Source organism: Eimeria maxima, genomic scaffold (assembly GCF_000499605.1).
Source record: "Eimeria maxima Weybridge genomic scaffold, Emw_scaff782, whole genome shotgun sequence".
In the NCBI taxonomy this organism is placed as follows: Eukaryota; Apicomplexa; class Conoidasida; order Eucoccidiorida; family Eimeriidae; genus Eimeria; species Eimeria maxima.
In genome coordinates, this window is record NW_013566760.1 from 1 (window position 1) to 15,530 (window position 15,530).

The 15,530-nt window shown below is 51.3% G+C and overlaps 2 protein-coding genes across 2 annotated transcripts; one reads left to right on the forward strand and one right to left on the reverse strand.

The window, feature by feature from the left end:
• Positions 1-4,278: 4,278 nt before the first annotated feature.
• Positions 4,279-6,011, forward strand: EMWEY_00042990 (hypothetical protein; the record flags this gene model as incomplete). The annotated part of the gene is made up of 5 exons (XM_013482800.1): positions 4,279-4,314; positions 4,660-4,885; positions 5,289-5,446; positions 5,772-5,871; positions 5,992-6,011. 5 exons carry the CDS (start codon positions 4,279-4,281, stop codon positions 6,009-6,011), a joined length of 540 nt encoding a protein of 179 aa, XP_013338254.1.
• Positions 6,012-9,731: 3,720 nt separating this feature from the next.
• Positions 9,732-15,257, reverse strand: EMWEY_00043000 (histone acetyltransferase, putative; the record flags this gene model as incomplete). The annotated part of the gene is made up of 9 exons (XM_013482801.1): positions 9,732-9,849; positions 10,412-10,482; positions 11,092-11,305; positions 11,632-11,666; positions 11,860-11,949; positions 12,174-12,263; positions 12,736-13,147; positions 13,800-14,548; positions 14,766-15,257. The coding sequence occupies 9 exons, from the start codon at positions 15,255-15,257 to the stop codon at positions 9,732-9,734; spliced, it is 2,271 nt and encodes a 756-aa protein (XP_013338255.1).
• Positions 15,258-15,530: the final 273 nt, after the last annotated feature.

Sequence of the window (15,530 nt, forward strand, 5' to 3'; positions counted from 1 at the left end):
GGTGTAGAGGGTTGCCCGGCACAGTATCGGAGTGAGCCTGCACTCCAAAGGACCAACAAAGGAGAGTGTGTTAATTCCAATATTCTTGTAAGTGAAGTTAGTGAGGTTGGGCGTGTTAGCGGTTCTGTAACACGATGAAAAAAGCGTCATTAACTGTCAACTGGAGTCCTGGGTGTCTCTATTCGCGTTTGCTTCTCAAGCCGTATGACTGATGATAGTAGTAGTAATTAGAAGTGCAGTAGTAGTAGCAATAGTGGTAGTTTGAGTTTGTTCTATGTTCAGTAGTAATGCGAGATAAGATTATTCCTAGAGACAATACAAATGGGCAATCGCTGCAGTATTGGCCGCACTAGGCTGGGAAATGCACCTGCGCATGTAGCGCCAGCTGCAACAGTTGGCTATTGAGAGTCAACCAAGTGGTATACAGTTCTCTATCGTGCAAGGGTACTTATACGGAAATGGTTTGCGTATATTTGCATATGTGCCTGCACTCCGCAGTAGGTCCATTCGGCCGTACTCCGAATACGTACAGGGAGCGTCATCGTCGCTCTGGCTGCAGGCCTCTTTTCCGCGTTTCTCAGGGCTCTAGAGTCGATAGAGGAAGTGAGCCGGGACTTCGTTCCACTTTGTTTCGATTTTGGGAGTTGAAGAGGGTTCTGCGCTAAAGGGGGTGGCTTGATATGCTTGGCATATCCAATTAGATGTATAAGGCTGCAGACACCAGGTGATAATCGCACTTCCCACAGGGAGGAATGTTAGCGGTGCTGTAGCCATGAAAAGAAAATATCTCCCTTCCCAGTGGAGCTCGTGGGTGTGACAACTTCCGTCTGCTCGTGGGGGCGGATGGCTGACGGTAGTCGTAGTTATAGTAGAAGTGGAAGTACTACTAGTAGTAGATGTAGTAGTATTATTAGTACTAGTATTAGTATTAGTATTTAGTATTAGTATTAGTATTAGTATTAGTATTAGTAGTAGTAGCAGTAGTAACTATAGTAGTAATATTTCCACTCTATTAATAAGAAACAAGATTAAGCCTACAAGCAGCTTGAATAAGCAGTTCCTTCCGACCCTGCGACGACAGGTTATGCGGTGCGCCTACAAACGAAGCAAATGATGTCCACGCTGGTTATTAAGAGTCGAGAAGTTGGCATACCGTTCCGTTTGTTGCTAAAGTATCGTTAGAGTGTCGGTTCGCTTATGCTTGTGTCTGTCTGTGCAATGGCGCAGCAACTCCTATTAGCTGTGCTGCGAATGCGTCTTTACCTCTTGCCCCAGGTCCCTGTGCCGCTCTATTCAGGAAAGTGGAGTCAAGAGGTGAAATAAATAAACTGTGTTCCCCAACTACGTTCCTCTTTGCAATTGGCGAGTTTCCTCCTGAATAGCCAAGGGATCCTGTTACACTTCGTAGCGGTTATGCGGTGCGCCTACAAGCGAAGCAAATGATGTCCACGCTGGTTATTAAGAGTCGAGAAGTTGGCATACCGTTCCGTTTGTTGCTAAAGTATCGTTAGAGTGTCGGTTCGCTTATGCTTGTGTCTGTCTGTGCAATGGCGCAGCAACTCCTATTAGCTGTGCTGCGAATGCGTCTTTACCTCTTGCCCCAGGTCCCTGTGCCGCCCTATTCAGGAAAGTGGAGTCAAGAGGTGAAATAAATAAACTGTGTTCCCCAACTACGTTCCCCTTTGCAATTGGCGAGTTTCCTCCTGAATAGCCAAGGGATCCTGTTACACTTCGTAGCAATGGCACTGCGCTGCAAGCGTTCGCCGCGAACGTCATCCGCCACAGACGGGTAGCCTGAAGCGGAGCAATGGCTAGTCACGAAATCGCTTGCACTGGCGGAAGCACGGCTGGACCCCTGTGCGAGTTGTCATAGCAAGCAGCGTCTTCGCTGATGGGTGCAGCTATTGTCGGTATGGAGTTGAGGACGCTCCTTCGTGCTAGACGACGGGGAAAATGGCGGAGCATGCTAACTGGCGGAACACAGTGTCCACGGGCTTTGCACAGGTACGCAAACGGTTCAGCTTGTGTGATCAAAGCAGAATGCGGAGCCCCTAGCAAGCCTCAACCGCGCAAAGAGGCATGGATAAGCGATTCAAATTTGCACATTTGTGCCGAGTCGTCCTCCAACAGCATACTATATATAGTATACTAATAGGAACAAAGCTGGGCTCCCTCACGGATGTGGGCGTGCATGAATACATTAGTGCAGAAACCCCTGCATATTATGTAAATGCTGAATCATGAAGAACATGTACTCCAACGCATGCAGGTAACGCCCCAGGCGCATAGTTATCTTATTGGGCTATGCAGCTGGCTGCATAGGTGTCAACTCCCAAAATCGAAACACTGTGGAACGAAGTCCCGGCTCACTTCCTCTATCGACTCTAGAGCCCTGAGAAACGCGGAAAAGAGGCCTGCAGCCAGAGCGACGATGACGCTCCCTGTACGTATTCGGAGTACGGCCGAATGGACCTACTGCGGAGTGCAGGCACATACGCGCACAGGGGTCCAGCCGTGCTTCCGCCAGTGCAAGCGATTTCGTGACTAGCCATTGCTCCGCTTCAGGCTACCCGTCTGTGGTACATGCATGCATTGGAGTACATGTTCTTCATGATTCAGCATTTACTGAATAGCCAAGGGATCCTGTTACACTTCGTAGCACTTAATGGCACTGCGCTGCAAGCGTTCGCCGCGAACGTCATCCGTGCATGAATACATTAGTGCAGAAACCTCTGCATATTCAGGAGGAAACTCGCCAATTGCAAAGGGGAACGTTGTTGGGGAACACAGTTTATTTACTCCGTCTCTTGAGAGGTGGATTCGCATACTGTCTTTTGTTGCTCCGACTGGGCTGGGCTCCATTGGCCCAATAAAATTAAGCTCTATAATTAGTCATTCCTATTAGGGTAATTTCCAGCAATTTCTGCAAGGCCGGTGTATGCTGTGGTTGTATGCTCTTTTCGATGAATACCTGCTGCTGCACTTGTGTTGGTTTCACGTTTTCATCATATAGGGTTCCCTTGGCAGCCCGTCTGGCTACGGGCTGCTGTGACCAATAACTTCACCTGTTTGCGTTTTTACTGATTGTGCTGCACCCTGTACACTTGCCAACCCTTGCCAACTCCGAGATGAACTTGCATTCCAGCTTTCGAGGGGAAGCAGTCATATCCTGGATAAGATCCGTAACGAAGATATGCGTGCTTAGGCAGGAATACCCTTAGCATGCCTGTTCATTGCTGCTCATTTAACGAAGTGAATGCCATTATGAATTGGCTCTTCACGTAGGCCGTGAGGGAAAAGGAGACGTCCAGACGAGCTTGGCATTGCTTCGCCGACTCCAGATCGCTTAACCAGTCGTTCTTGGACTGTGGGAGCAGGAAGACATGCTTGGCATATACCGTTCTCGTTTCAGTTCGACGGAGCACTCACCTGTTTACCGTTTTCTCAACACAGGGTACATCCGTATCAATTTTCATTCTCCGGGTGCTGCCCTGGGCTGAGCTGTTAACGACGCTGTTGAGGGTGCTGTATCTGCATGTATTTCTCCCAAGTTCCTCCTGAATGAGAGCATTTCCGACCTTGGACTGCTCTGCAACAGGCTACCCGTCTGTGGGCCTGCTTTCCGCAGCTACTATTTGCCTCACTGCAACGAAAAACGCTGGCAAGTGTATGGGAGTCGCGGAATTTGGACGAGAGCTCTCCTCAGCTGCGGCATGGGGAATATTTGTGGAGCATAGTTCGAAAAGCCAACTATCCTGGCCTGTTGATCACCGGCATGCAAGTAAGCGGCACGCAGCCCTGGGCTATTTAAGGACAGGAACTGCCCTAGTACGACGGTCTGATAGCCACTAGAGGGATTGCTTGTGTGCACTGTCTACAGGCTGAGTCGTGTTCGATATTGCTGAAAACCAGTCAACTAGCACATTGGCAGTTGCAGCAGTCTGCCGAGCGTGCTCAGAAGCAACGGAGAATCGAGACAACCACGCATTCCTCCAGGGAGTTGACGCTCTACTCGCAAATAAAATGCCTTTTCCACGTTTAACCTAACCAATTCCGAGTGGAATATAACTGCAATTGGAATTTAATTTGTTGTTTTCGAGCATCGCGTCCGAGTCCGGGGCTTAGTGGGGTGCTGTGTCTGGCAGTGCTTTACACCACGCTAGCTGATGTGCAACAGATGCAAGATCAACGCCACTTGAAGTAGTCGAGGTTTGACAGTGTCTGAATTACCCAAGACTGCTACAACTCTCATTCCTGTTTCTGTTCAAAAGGTACTTAATGAGCAAGGCGATTCATTTACGCAACGATAATCTGGTGAGTAGGCAAAAAGCGGTGGGACCACAGGCAGGCGGCAGGGTCTACCTCCTCCCCGAATGGAATGTTTGGTTGCTCCATGGAGATGAACCAGGAGCGTAAAGTACCGAGATACTTTTAATATAGTTTTCAAGCTGTGTGAAGTTGACTCTAGGAGCCGTGTGACTAAGAAGGCAGCGTCGGTTTTTGCCGTGGACCTGAGGACCGACCACTGGTTGTTCCATGAAAATGCAGGCGTGTGATCCAGCAAGTGCGCTTCCGGCACTTATTCACCACATAAATAAGAGTTTCCGGTCAAAAGACGGACTGTGTATGCGTCCCCTGCGTGTGTGCTATTTTTAGTAGGAATTCACCACTCAGTCTGCCAACCCCCAGTTGCTTTTCGCGATGATGCCTGGCAGGGAATTTGGGAATGCAAAGGGCTCCGGCAAAAAGGAAGCCAACCAAAGGATGGTTGGAAGTTTGAGGGTGCCTATGGTGGAGGCTATTTCACGCACATCCGTACCACGCCCTCAATGCTCTGTGACCACCTCACCTCCCTGTGCGGAGGTCCACGGTTCAGAGTGTCACGGTAAAGAGTGCCCAGCAGTTGACATAGCTTCCAGGTTTGCTCCATCTCATGGTTGTAATACAGTTGTTCCTGTCTCAACTACCCCCTCATTTCCGAACCCCGAGAACCCCACGCCCCCCAGTCATTCAGCATCCCATAGGGCGGTCCCTGCAGCTTGCTCCCTACCGGGTCATCCTTTTCTTCTCACGACGGTCCCCATGGTTCCCCTTATATGCAGGCCTACAACGCCGCCAGCATCAAATGCTCCTACGTGCCGATTTGCGATGTGCCCCACACGTGGCAAGGACGAACCACAGGGTTGCTGTCCCAGCTTCCGCGAGTGTCACAGCACGTATTTGGGGACAGCTGCTGGAGAACAGGATGACTGCATCGAATCGGGTGGAGGTTGTTGCGTGCTACGTAGAGCAGCCATTGACGGAAAGGGGCCTAGTGGATGCATTCGGGGGGTCAATCAAACCGCATGGGACGCTGCGCGCGGAGGCAGAAGCAACATTAACAGACTTGTGGAGAGCTCTGCAACTCAGCACGGTTCTTTCCCTAGGGATCGGGGGTACAGTGGTAGTAGGGAGGAGAGAATCGAAAGGCTGCAGACCAGCACAAAAGCCGACATAGGGACATGCCACGGGAGATGTTCTGAAGGGGGGTGTAGCAGGAAGGCGACGGAGAAAGTTCCGTCTCGCAGCGATCGGGCGCTTTGGAACGCTCAGGTAGCAATAATGGCAAGTTGCACTCTTTGCGCCAGTCGTCAAATAACAAATTTCCCAGTGGATTTACGCCGACGTGGCGCGCTGTTTGTGGAGAGCAAGGCCGTCCGCATTCCTTTGTTGTGGCATTTGCTCGTGCGTGAACTTGCATACTGAGCCCTTTTCTGTGATTGTGTGTGCAGCCATACGCGCAAGCAACGCGGGGACGGCCAGTGGATCAAACACAGCAGGGCCAGGAATGCAGAGCAGATGGCCAGGCTGCACATAGTGTTGTGCGACTCGGTACGGGTGCGTTGGCAGTCTATGTGCTATATTGTTGAGTTCTAGCTGCGACGGGAAGGCCTTCATGAGTCGTTAGTTTCTGTCTAGGCATGGAATGGCGTTGTGGCTGTGTGTCTGCAGGTTCATGCTGTAGCAAGTGATTGTCTGTTTCAAAACGAATGCAAATATATATAGGACATATATGTTAGCTATTTTTCTTTGAAGACCAAAGTACGAAGCCATTGATTGTGTGGACATGTATGCATGCATACGTGCGTTACGTTTGCGAATTACGAATATCATGCATGTAACATGGTTTTCTCATCAGCACCGACGGACATGCTGTGCATATTTTTCTTTCTGGGCTATGCAGCTGGCTGCATACGTGGACATTTGTATTTTCATGCACGAATGCCAAAAGGTGGCCGTGAGTAGAATGAACACGCACGTACTGTTTATGGACGTAGCGTTTGTGTCTGTGTTGTTGCATTCGCTGGCCGTATCCTTTGGGAAAGCTGTACTGTGCTCTTGTCTAGTAGCGATTCTACATTCACCCGTATCCGTCGTATGCGCGCGTACATCAGTGGACACGGTACCCATTGGCGATAGGCAGATCTGCTTGCTCTATTCGCTGGGCAGCGCTTTCCTCTCGGTCTCGCACTTTCCCGTGCTATTTGGCACAGGCGGAGGTTTAATTTCTTTGTTGGGTACACCCCTCCAGCGACTTTTCCCGAGGATCGAGGTCCGCGACATAAGGCGGGGCACGCCATTCCGAATTCCATTTTGGTGTTAATTTCCAATAAGAAGCAGCAGCAGTAGCAAAGAAGTGCCGACGGCACTTCACGTATGGCCTGCCGTACCTCCTGCCACAGATCTAGCCGTCTGTGAAATAAACTAGGCGCAATGATTATTGGGTACACAACTGCTAAAGTAGCAACGCCACTTGGAGCGTTAATGCAATAGACTGCATGCACATAGGGACTCGCTGTGGGACAGCTATTCTCTGTCCCTATTAGTTCGCTTATTTCCACTTGCTCGTCCATTTTACGTTTCTAATGGAAAGAAACACATTGTAACTGAGTAAGCAGCTCCGGTCTGTCGCGCGAGTATCGTGTTCAGTAGGCGCGTGCGAGTATCGCAGTGGATAACCTCACTTGTTGGCCAGAACGAAAGGATACGCCCATTCCCTATTGAGGGGAGCTTCAATAACCCACCATGATGGCTGTTGGATACCGCGTAGCCAGCTGCGAGGCACCCTCTGGAAATGTGTGCTTGGCTCAAACGAATGGGGATAGCACGTATTGTAGCGATCGGGAAGGCGGATCCCATAGCACCTACACCAGAAGTATGATAAGCACATCGAAATTCGTAGCGCTGCGTGGTTTGTGGTGCGAATGGAGTCCCCGCCGCATTCGCCACAGCGGACTGTCAGGCGCCGGCTTCGTCTGTGACGGGGAGGTGAGACGTGCAGCTCAGATGTCCTTGGGAATGACCCTCGGGAAGCGATGACACGGTGTGCGTTAAATGGCTCGCACCGGGATATTTCCTTCGCACCCATCAGGGGCAGTGGTAGGGTGGAGGGCGTGATCACTGACGGACAGGAGCCCAGGCTATATTGGTTGAAAGAGAGGGGGCCTCTTAACGCGGGAGCGTGCACGTTTGGGGGGGTGAGTTGTACGATGCAAAGTAGATGGCCGCTTGTGTCTATGTAACGTAAATTTCTGGAATCCATCATTGCTTCAGCTGTAGCTCGAAGGGGAGAGATCTCTCGTAGCGAACAGGAAACCACGGACTCAAATACCACCAGCATCAGAGGGCGGAACAGGTACGTGGAGGGAAAAGCCGCCCATCGAGACCACGACCGCATCTTCCACAGAGTAATGAAATACGGAGAGCAGAGAGCTACCTCCGCAAAACAATAGACTTCGTCAGGTACTAGCCGATGTACGGACGTATGCTACTAGCCTTTGTGCCGACTTCTCCTGTGCATTATCTCGATTATTAGTGCTTATTGATTTTACTACAGATCATCTGAGTATCTCTTTCTCCTTGGCTACAGTCAACCAGAATCGAGACGCCTTCCCCCATCGTGATGGCGACCAGTTCTGTCCCTCAAACAGGTGACGGTCTATTCTCAAGGAAAATGCCCCAACCACGCACCGTCTTTCTAGTCCCGCCTGACCAGTACCGTAAAACCAGTCCCGCCTACAACTGGACCGCAGATGACATTATTTTAATGGTTCAGAGGGACGTTAAGCTGAGGAAATCAGCTCCTGAATCAGATGGTGCCATCTGACTTATGCATCTTGCTCCTCATATAGGGTTTTAAGAGCTAACAGGATATTCTTTTACAAAACGATAATTTAGGTAAGTGGTAGAAGTGAACAGAGACTTCGGGATCATTGGGCAGCCTCAGAGACTACCGTTTCCAAGAATGATGTGGGTAGTGCCTCATTCGAGATACGCCAGCTGTTTGCAAATCATCCACATACTCCAAATACCTTTTTCAAGTTTTGTAGCTGAGAATGCAGGCTCGACATTTAGCCTGTGGTGCAGTACACAACAGTGGTTGCTCCAGACGACGGAAATCACGTTCTTCTGTAGGCATACACTAACCCCGTATGTAAAACCTACTACTTGGCCCTCTGTACCCAGCCTGCGCACATGGGGAAAAGTGCACCAAATTCAGTGACGACGTGGCAAACATTAGGTAGAAAGTGGCCATGTGATGCTACCTCTTACGAGGAGCGGTATCTGCTGCTGCGCTGCTTTTAATCACAATGCAGCAATGTGTGGAAATGCAGCAATTCCACCCAGGGTGATTTGCGGTGATAGAACCGAAGAGGACGTTGTGTTCCTTCGCATATCCTCGTCTGGGTTTGGGCCAGAGCTGATATCTTTATGCTTGGCCATTGGATTTCCTCATTGTTCCAGCTCGTGTACGGTTATATTCTGCCTCCGCTTTTTCGTGTTCCTCTATCACCACTACTGATTTTCCCCTGTGAGATGCCACGTTCAAAATCCGTCCCCTCCCCGACCACTTGTCCCTTCCAGTCCCACAGGGCTCAGTACCTTCTATTTAGTCTCCCGGTGTCTGCTAACCGCCGCCAGCTAGCCCATGAAACGAGTAGCCACTGAAAGCTCGCACTCCTCTGTATCCGGCGGCAGCTTTGTACGTAGGTCGGCGCTCTGTAAAAGCTTTAAGTGTGTGTTTGTCACTGGTCCGACTGCCGCTTACAGGACTGGCACACCTTCTGATGAGGGCCGTACTCATTTCCCTACCAACTTCTGAAGGAGTGTATCCGTAGCTAGCAGCAGAAAACACCCCAAACCCAGAGGCCGTCACAGTCTTGCTGCTGCTTGTGTTGTTCCTCCCGAACACTTCTGAAGAACGTGCTGCTGCAGCTACTGCGGCTGCTGCTACACACACAAATCCTCTAGTAACGAGACAACCTTGCTGGTGAGAATATAAATAACTAAAACACTACCGCGTCCGTCTCGGCAGCAGCGTGGATGTCAGCTGTTGGCTACGTCTAAACGTATAGGTACAAGAGCAGTGAGACAGACTAAAACAGTGTTAGCGGTCTCTCCATGCAAATGCTCGTTCGGCTTCAACGAGGTCGACAAGGGTTAAGTCGCCCGTGACAGTAAACTGTCACGACAGTTCATTTCATCCAATTATGGTGAAAATGACCCTGCTGCTTCTCCGGTTGGAAACGAAATGGTGGAGCCAGAATCATGGAAGGTCACCTGCGGCCCAGGGCACTGTGTAACTGCATTAACAATGACGGGAAGTTTGTTGCTGCTAACGAGCCGGAGGTCGCCAATCCCGCCTCTGTAAATCCAAAAGCCATAGCAGGACTGGCACTCTAGTGGTCGATCTAATCTTCGTCTGCCACTGCAGGAGGCATCATCTCGTTGGGCTGAGGCGGGCCTTGGTGATAGGGAGAAAAGTGGAGTTTTTCCGGGTGTACCGGCACCCCTCCAGAGCCTGCCTCTCTACGGGAAAAGCAACAGCAGCAGGCAGGAGCGGCACCAGTGGGGGCAGCAGCACACGCAGCAGCAGGTAGGGTGAAAACAAAACGCATGAATCGCGCCGTTAGCAAATGTCATAGTGCCCCTCTGCATAAGCGTGCCAACGAGCTGTAGAGATGCTGTGCAAGCAAAACTCACTGCAGGCGGCATTTGACTAAGTCAGGATGCAGCAGCAAAACGTGGTGCCCCTGAAGATACCTGCGACACAGGCAGCTTTATTAGAAGATGCACCACTCATCCAAGCAGCGCTAGCTCAACCATGGGCCCCATGAGTAAGCGCACCCACGGCCAACCCAGCATAGCAGCACGAAGCTTTATGCGGGCAGCAGCAGCAGAAATCAATGTCGTGGTGGCATCAGCGCCACAATTGGTTTCACAGCAGGAACAACAGGTGCACCAAGTGTATTGACGACCTCTGAAGGAGGAGGAAGCAGGTTTGCGGCGGTCACAGCAGCTTATATAACAAACCCGGGAAAACTAGTAACAACAACAGCAGCACAACAGCAGCAATATCCAGTCGCGGTACCTAAGGACACCAATTTCCTCGAGAGTCCTCTGAATGTCCTCAGGGCGAATGGCTGTAGCTCGCACCAACTCCTGAAGCCGGAAACAGCGCCGCAGAAACAACCAGCCGAACCTCAACGGGTTCTGTAAATGCCAAGGGGATGCATTGCCAGAAGCAACAAAGAGATGGCCTGAAATATGTGGAAAGAAGGCACTGATACTAAAGCACGATCTTGCAAGCAGGCAAAGCACCAAATTGCAGGCAGCAAGCACACACGCAATATTGTAGACAAGGGATGATCAGGTGAAGAAGGGAAGCGAGCCGACGTGGAAAGAGAAAAAAGGACTGAAGACTGCGATACAGACCGCCTAGTTGTAAGACAGAGAAGGGCCAGATGCGGCCAGAAAAACTGGCATGACGAGAGGCCCTACTGTCTCAGCAGCAGCAGGCCAGAACAGCAGCAGCACACACTGCACCCGAGGCACCGGTTGGCGAAACGCTGCACAAGCTATGTCTGGATGCAACACTGGCAACAGTAGCAGCAACAAATGCAGCGGAGAAAGGAGCAATTTAGGAGGCTAAAGCCGATACGATACACTTTGCAGCATCCGGAAACGGCAATGCTGAGGTGGAGACGTAGGCAGCAATGCCAGCAGCTACAGCACCAGATACAGCAACAACAGAAGTATCATACTGCCTACGTGTATGGAAACGCGTTTTTTGGCCATCCACTGTGGCTCTGAAAGTAGGTTCAGCAGCCGCCAACTCCACCAGCCGATGTAACTGAGGCGACCCAAGTCAGAGAGGGGCCTTTCGGGTCCCCCGCGTTTATTTTCTTTCAATGATAGCACATAGCTAAATGATATCAAGAAGCGTCCATAGCCTTTGCGCTGATGCTGCGGAAGAGTCAAAATGCTAAAGGACAGGCACCACACGACAAGCATTCCCACTGCTGCTGTTGCATTGTTCCGTAGTGTATGTGCTCTTCCTGATACACTGCCGATAGTTTCGGTAACGTTGCGGCAACTGGCAAAGCAACTGTTACTGGTGTTGCTGGTGCGGGTACTGCAAATGCTGGTGCTACTGGCGCCGTTGCCGCCACACCGACTGGGTACACATGAGACACGTGTCCACCCAAACAAGGAAACTCTCAGCGAAACAGACAGTGAGGATAGCAGGACCAGCAAATGTATGAGCAGCAGCATCAGCAACTGCAACACCGAAAGGAGCAATGGTCTCACCATGCAAGATTGTATCCCTGAATAGACACCTTTTCCTGCACCAGATACGCATTTGTCAAGCCCCGGCAGATGCTGTGCGTTTGGCAGCTACTGCTGTGGGAATTACTGCTGCTGCCTTTGCTCCTTAGCAAAGGCGTTAAACCACTAAATGGTAGTAGGCTGACAGCGTGCGCCACCACCAGCATTATACACAGCTGCAGTAACATCGAGGGTCTTAACACTAAGTACCTTCGAAAAGTATCCGATGAGGTGAGCTCCCCCCGCGTCAACCTGAGAAGTTGCAGTGAATAGCATCATATGGACATGCAAACTGCTACGCTGACCGACACAAAACCATTCTCGGGCCCCGCAGCAGTAAACAGGTTTACAGCAGAGACAGCAGGAGCTAACGTCGTAGGAGCAGTTGTGTCATGAGCACTACCAACAACAAAAAAGAAACGAACGCAGTACGAAAGGGCGGTTGAAACAGCACCAACGGCACAAGAGCACATGCGCATAATTACTCGCGACAAGAACAAGCTTAAACGGTATTGGTTACGGACCTCCGTAAGGACGTAGAACAGGAAGGGCTCGACGTCAAACTGAAGCGTCTTGTGGTCCAAGAAGAGTTTTGCCAAAAAGCACAAGTTCTCCTATACAGAATAAACACGACAGCATGTTACTTTATGTCCACGTTCAGGTGGTGCAGTTGCAGATACTGTTAGTGGCCTGTAGAGAAAAGGCACCCACGCTGTAGACTCGAGCCGTCTTGCCGTCAACTTCGAACATAGACAAACTGCAGCAGATGCAGCAACAACAAACAATGGAAAGCATACCACCGGTGTCTTGCGTTTCGCAGCAACAGCAGGGGCATATTTGGAAGCAGGAAAAGTAGCAACCACTCAATCGAAGCACTAGCAGCAACTGCAAAAGAAGCAGAAAACACCAGGAACGACTACAAAGGAAGCTCAGTGCAGGTATTGTAAATAGCTAGCCGGCTGCGCATCGCTTGCCCAATTCGGCCCATAGTCCACCAGCACCAGCAGACAGCAAGTGAAACCAACAAAAAGCACAAACGGGCCACTGCGTGTGGCCGTCTCGGTTGGCGGAACCATAGGCCCGTACGATGGCAGCAGCAGCAGCATGAGCCTGGCTGTACTCTGGAGCGACTGACTGTCCATCTCTGTAGATTTCGTTGCCTGGCGGATGTCTCACGGTGCACCTCAGGGAGTGTGTGAGAAGCTCGGAGGCCTTGAGGAAGAAAGAGAGGCAGAATTCGCAAATGTGAAGATCTGAGGCCTGCGCCTCAGCCGGGTAAGGCGAAAAGTACCAGGTGTCAATCTCCTGACCCCCAAAGAATATCCTGTTAACGGTCTTCACGCGCGTAGCTTCTTCGTGTGCCGCCAACGTCGCTGAATCCATACCCTCGTGTTCCTCGTCATCGTGCTGCAATGACGGCCGACGCAAGCAAGCAAAGGGGATGTAAATAGGCGGCGAAGTTATCCGAAACCAATCGTAAAACCCAGCACAAAAGAAGCTGACCAGAGCCCACGGAGCATCGGACGAGAGCACAAAAATCATGTCGCACTGAGGATGAGGGAAACTTTCACGGATGGAAAGACGTAAGATCAACAGTAAGAACCAGGAGGCGAAGCGACAAGTAGAATGAAAATGTAGAAGATGCCAGCAGTGCACAAAGTTCAATCGAGAACAGCTCGTTGCTTTCAAAGGCATAATACTAAAAAACACGTGCACTACTTGTGTCCAGACATATGCAAAATTGAGCATACGATACTGGTTTTCATCCCCTTCACCTCCGCGAATGTTTAATCAAGCAGAAGTGAAACGTAGACATCCCTCTAGCGTGTGTTTTTCCGACGGTCAAGTCGCGCAGGCCGCATGTGCGTGATATTTTACACCCCTAACCTGTTCGTTACTGACAAAATTTCGCGGACAATACTAGAGTTCTAACCCATGATTATGTGCATAAACCAATTGAAGGATGCACGGCAAGGAAAAGGCACGTCCAGCATAAGAGCGAGAGCAGGCAACCAGCAGAAGGCACTAGATATGTACAGGGCTGGGACACACCCAAAGACGAAAGAGAGAAATTGGGGGCAAATGTAGTTATGGCATATTTCACTACGTTAATATGGTATCTTTCACTATTCTAATACAAAAACTCAAACCGGCGCACATCTGAAAAGACGAGTGAAGGGTCGAAGAGCAGCGCCTTGAGCTCCTCAGCCTCTGCACTCCTCTCGCTCTCCAGGCGTTTCCAAGCAGCAGCAGCGGCAGCGCAGTCGTCCGCTGCATCCCGCTCTCCTGCTGCTGGTGCCGCCGCTGGTAGAGATGCGGCCATGGACACTTCGGCTAACCCGGCAACTGCACTACCAACAGAAGCAACAGCACCATCCGAGGTAATTGGGCATTCGTGCGACAGCTTCATTCGCTTGGGCATGTGCTCCTCTTTTCGAGCAGCCTCTGCGGTTGCATGATCGCGCATTCCCTCAAGTGCTGCAGCATCGGCTGCTTCTGTTCCTGCGGCCCCAGCAGTAGGGGAAGTTTGCCGTGAGGTGCCATGCTGATCAAAACCCGTCGGTAGCAATACCTGTCCCCTTGCATTCACCGGGAGTAAATCAGAGAATCGAAGCCAGCAGTCTAATCGTCTGTTTGTCAGGCGGTAGTGCACATAATATTCATAAGCACTAGGACACAATGCTGCTGCTTCGGTTGCTTCGTTGCTGCCTGCAGAATCGAGAGCGGAAGAACTCCCCGCCCGCGACACAGTGCATTTGCTCGTGCTGCTCTTGCAGCTGCTACTGATGCTGCCTAAGCTGCTGCTACTGCTGCTCCTCAATTGTCTTATGAGCCCCGGCTGCATCACCTCATCTGGCAGGTGCGAGCCCGTCTCGCCATGGGTTCTCACTGACAATATCTGCACCAGCACACACATGTATGCTGCTGCAGTCAAAGGACACCGCAGCAGCTGTACTACGAGTGGCAAGGCATTGACCAAGATCTGCACCTCCGTTGCAGCAGCAACACTGCAAGCATCTCCAGTGTCAGCTGAGCACGCTGGTGAACCATTACCATCACTGGGAATTGTAGCTACGGCGTCACAACAAGAAAAACCGCATATTCATGCACTTTACCTTGGCCAGTCTGTGCTCCCCCGTCGGTTTGAACAGAGCAGCAACCCACTGGTTGGTGCCTAGACATCGCGCCTTTTTTCCCCCACAAGTCGGACCCCGATGCTGCTGTTGCTGCTGCTGTTTGCTGGTGGGACGATGAGTAGGCGGCCCGCGAACAGAGGACACGTTGCTGTTGCTGCTGCGCATGGAAGACACGACACTACTTCTGCTGCTGCTTGTGCTGCTGCTGCTGCTGCTCCCGCCGCCGCCGCCGCCGCAGGCGCTGCTGCTGCTACTGCTACTGCTGCCACTGCTCGTGCCGCTGCCGGCGCTGGTGTTGCTACCTCCGCTGCTACTGCACCTATACGAGGATACCACGCCGCCGCTGACGTTACTACTGCCACGACCCGAAGGTGAAACAGATCCCTCCGACAGCTGCTGTTCTTCAACAGCACCGGCAGCAGCATTCGAAGGAGCAGGTGCTACTGCTTCCGCGCTACTTGGGGCAAGCATCCCTCCGCCATTTGGCCCCTGAAGATCCATGTTGCTGTTGCGTGGTTTGTTGCTTCTACTGCTTTTGCTGCAGCTGCTGCTTTTGCTGCAATTGCTGCTTTTGCTGCAGTTGCTGCTCTTGCTGCAATTGCTGCTCTTGCTGCAATTGCTGCTGTTGCTCAGCTGTCGCTTCATTTGCTGTGCATGAGGCTCCTCTTGCACCCGACTGCTTGCTTCGTCCCCCAAAAGGGGCCTGTGCGCAGCGGCGGCGTCTTTGGCGGTGCGTCTCGTCCT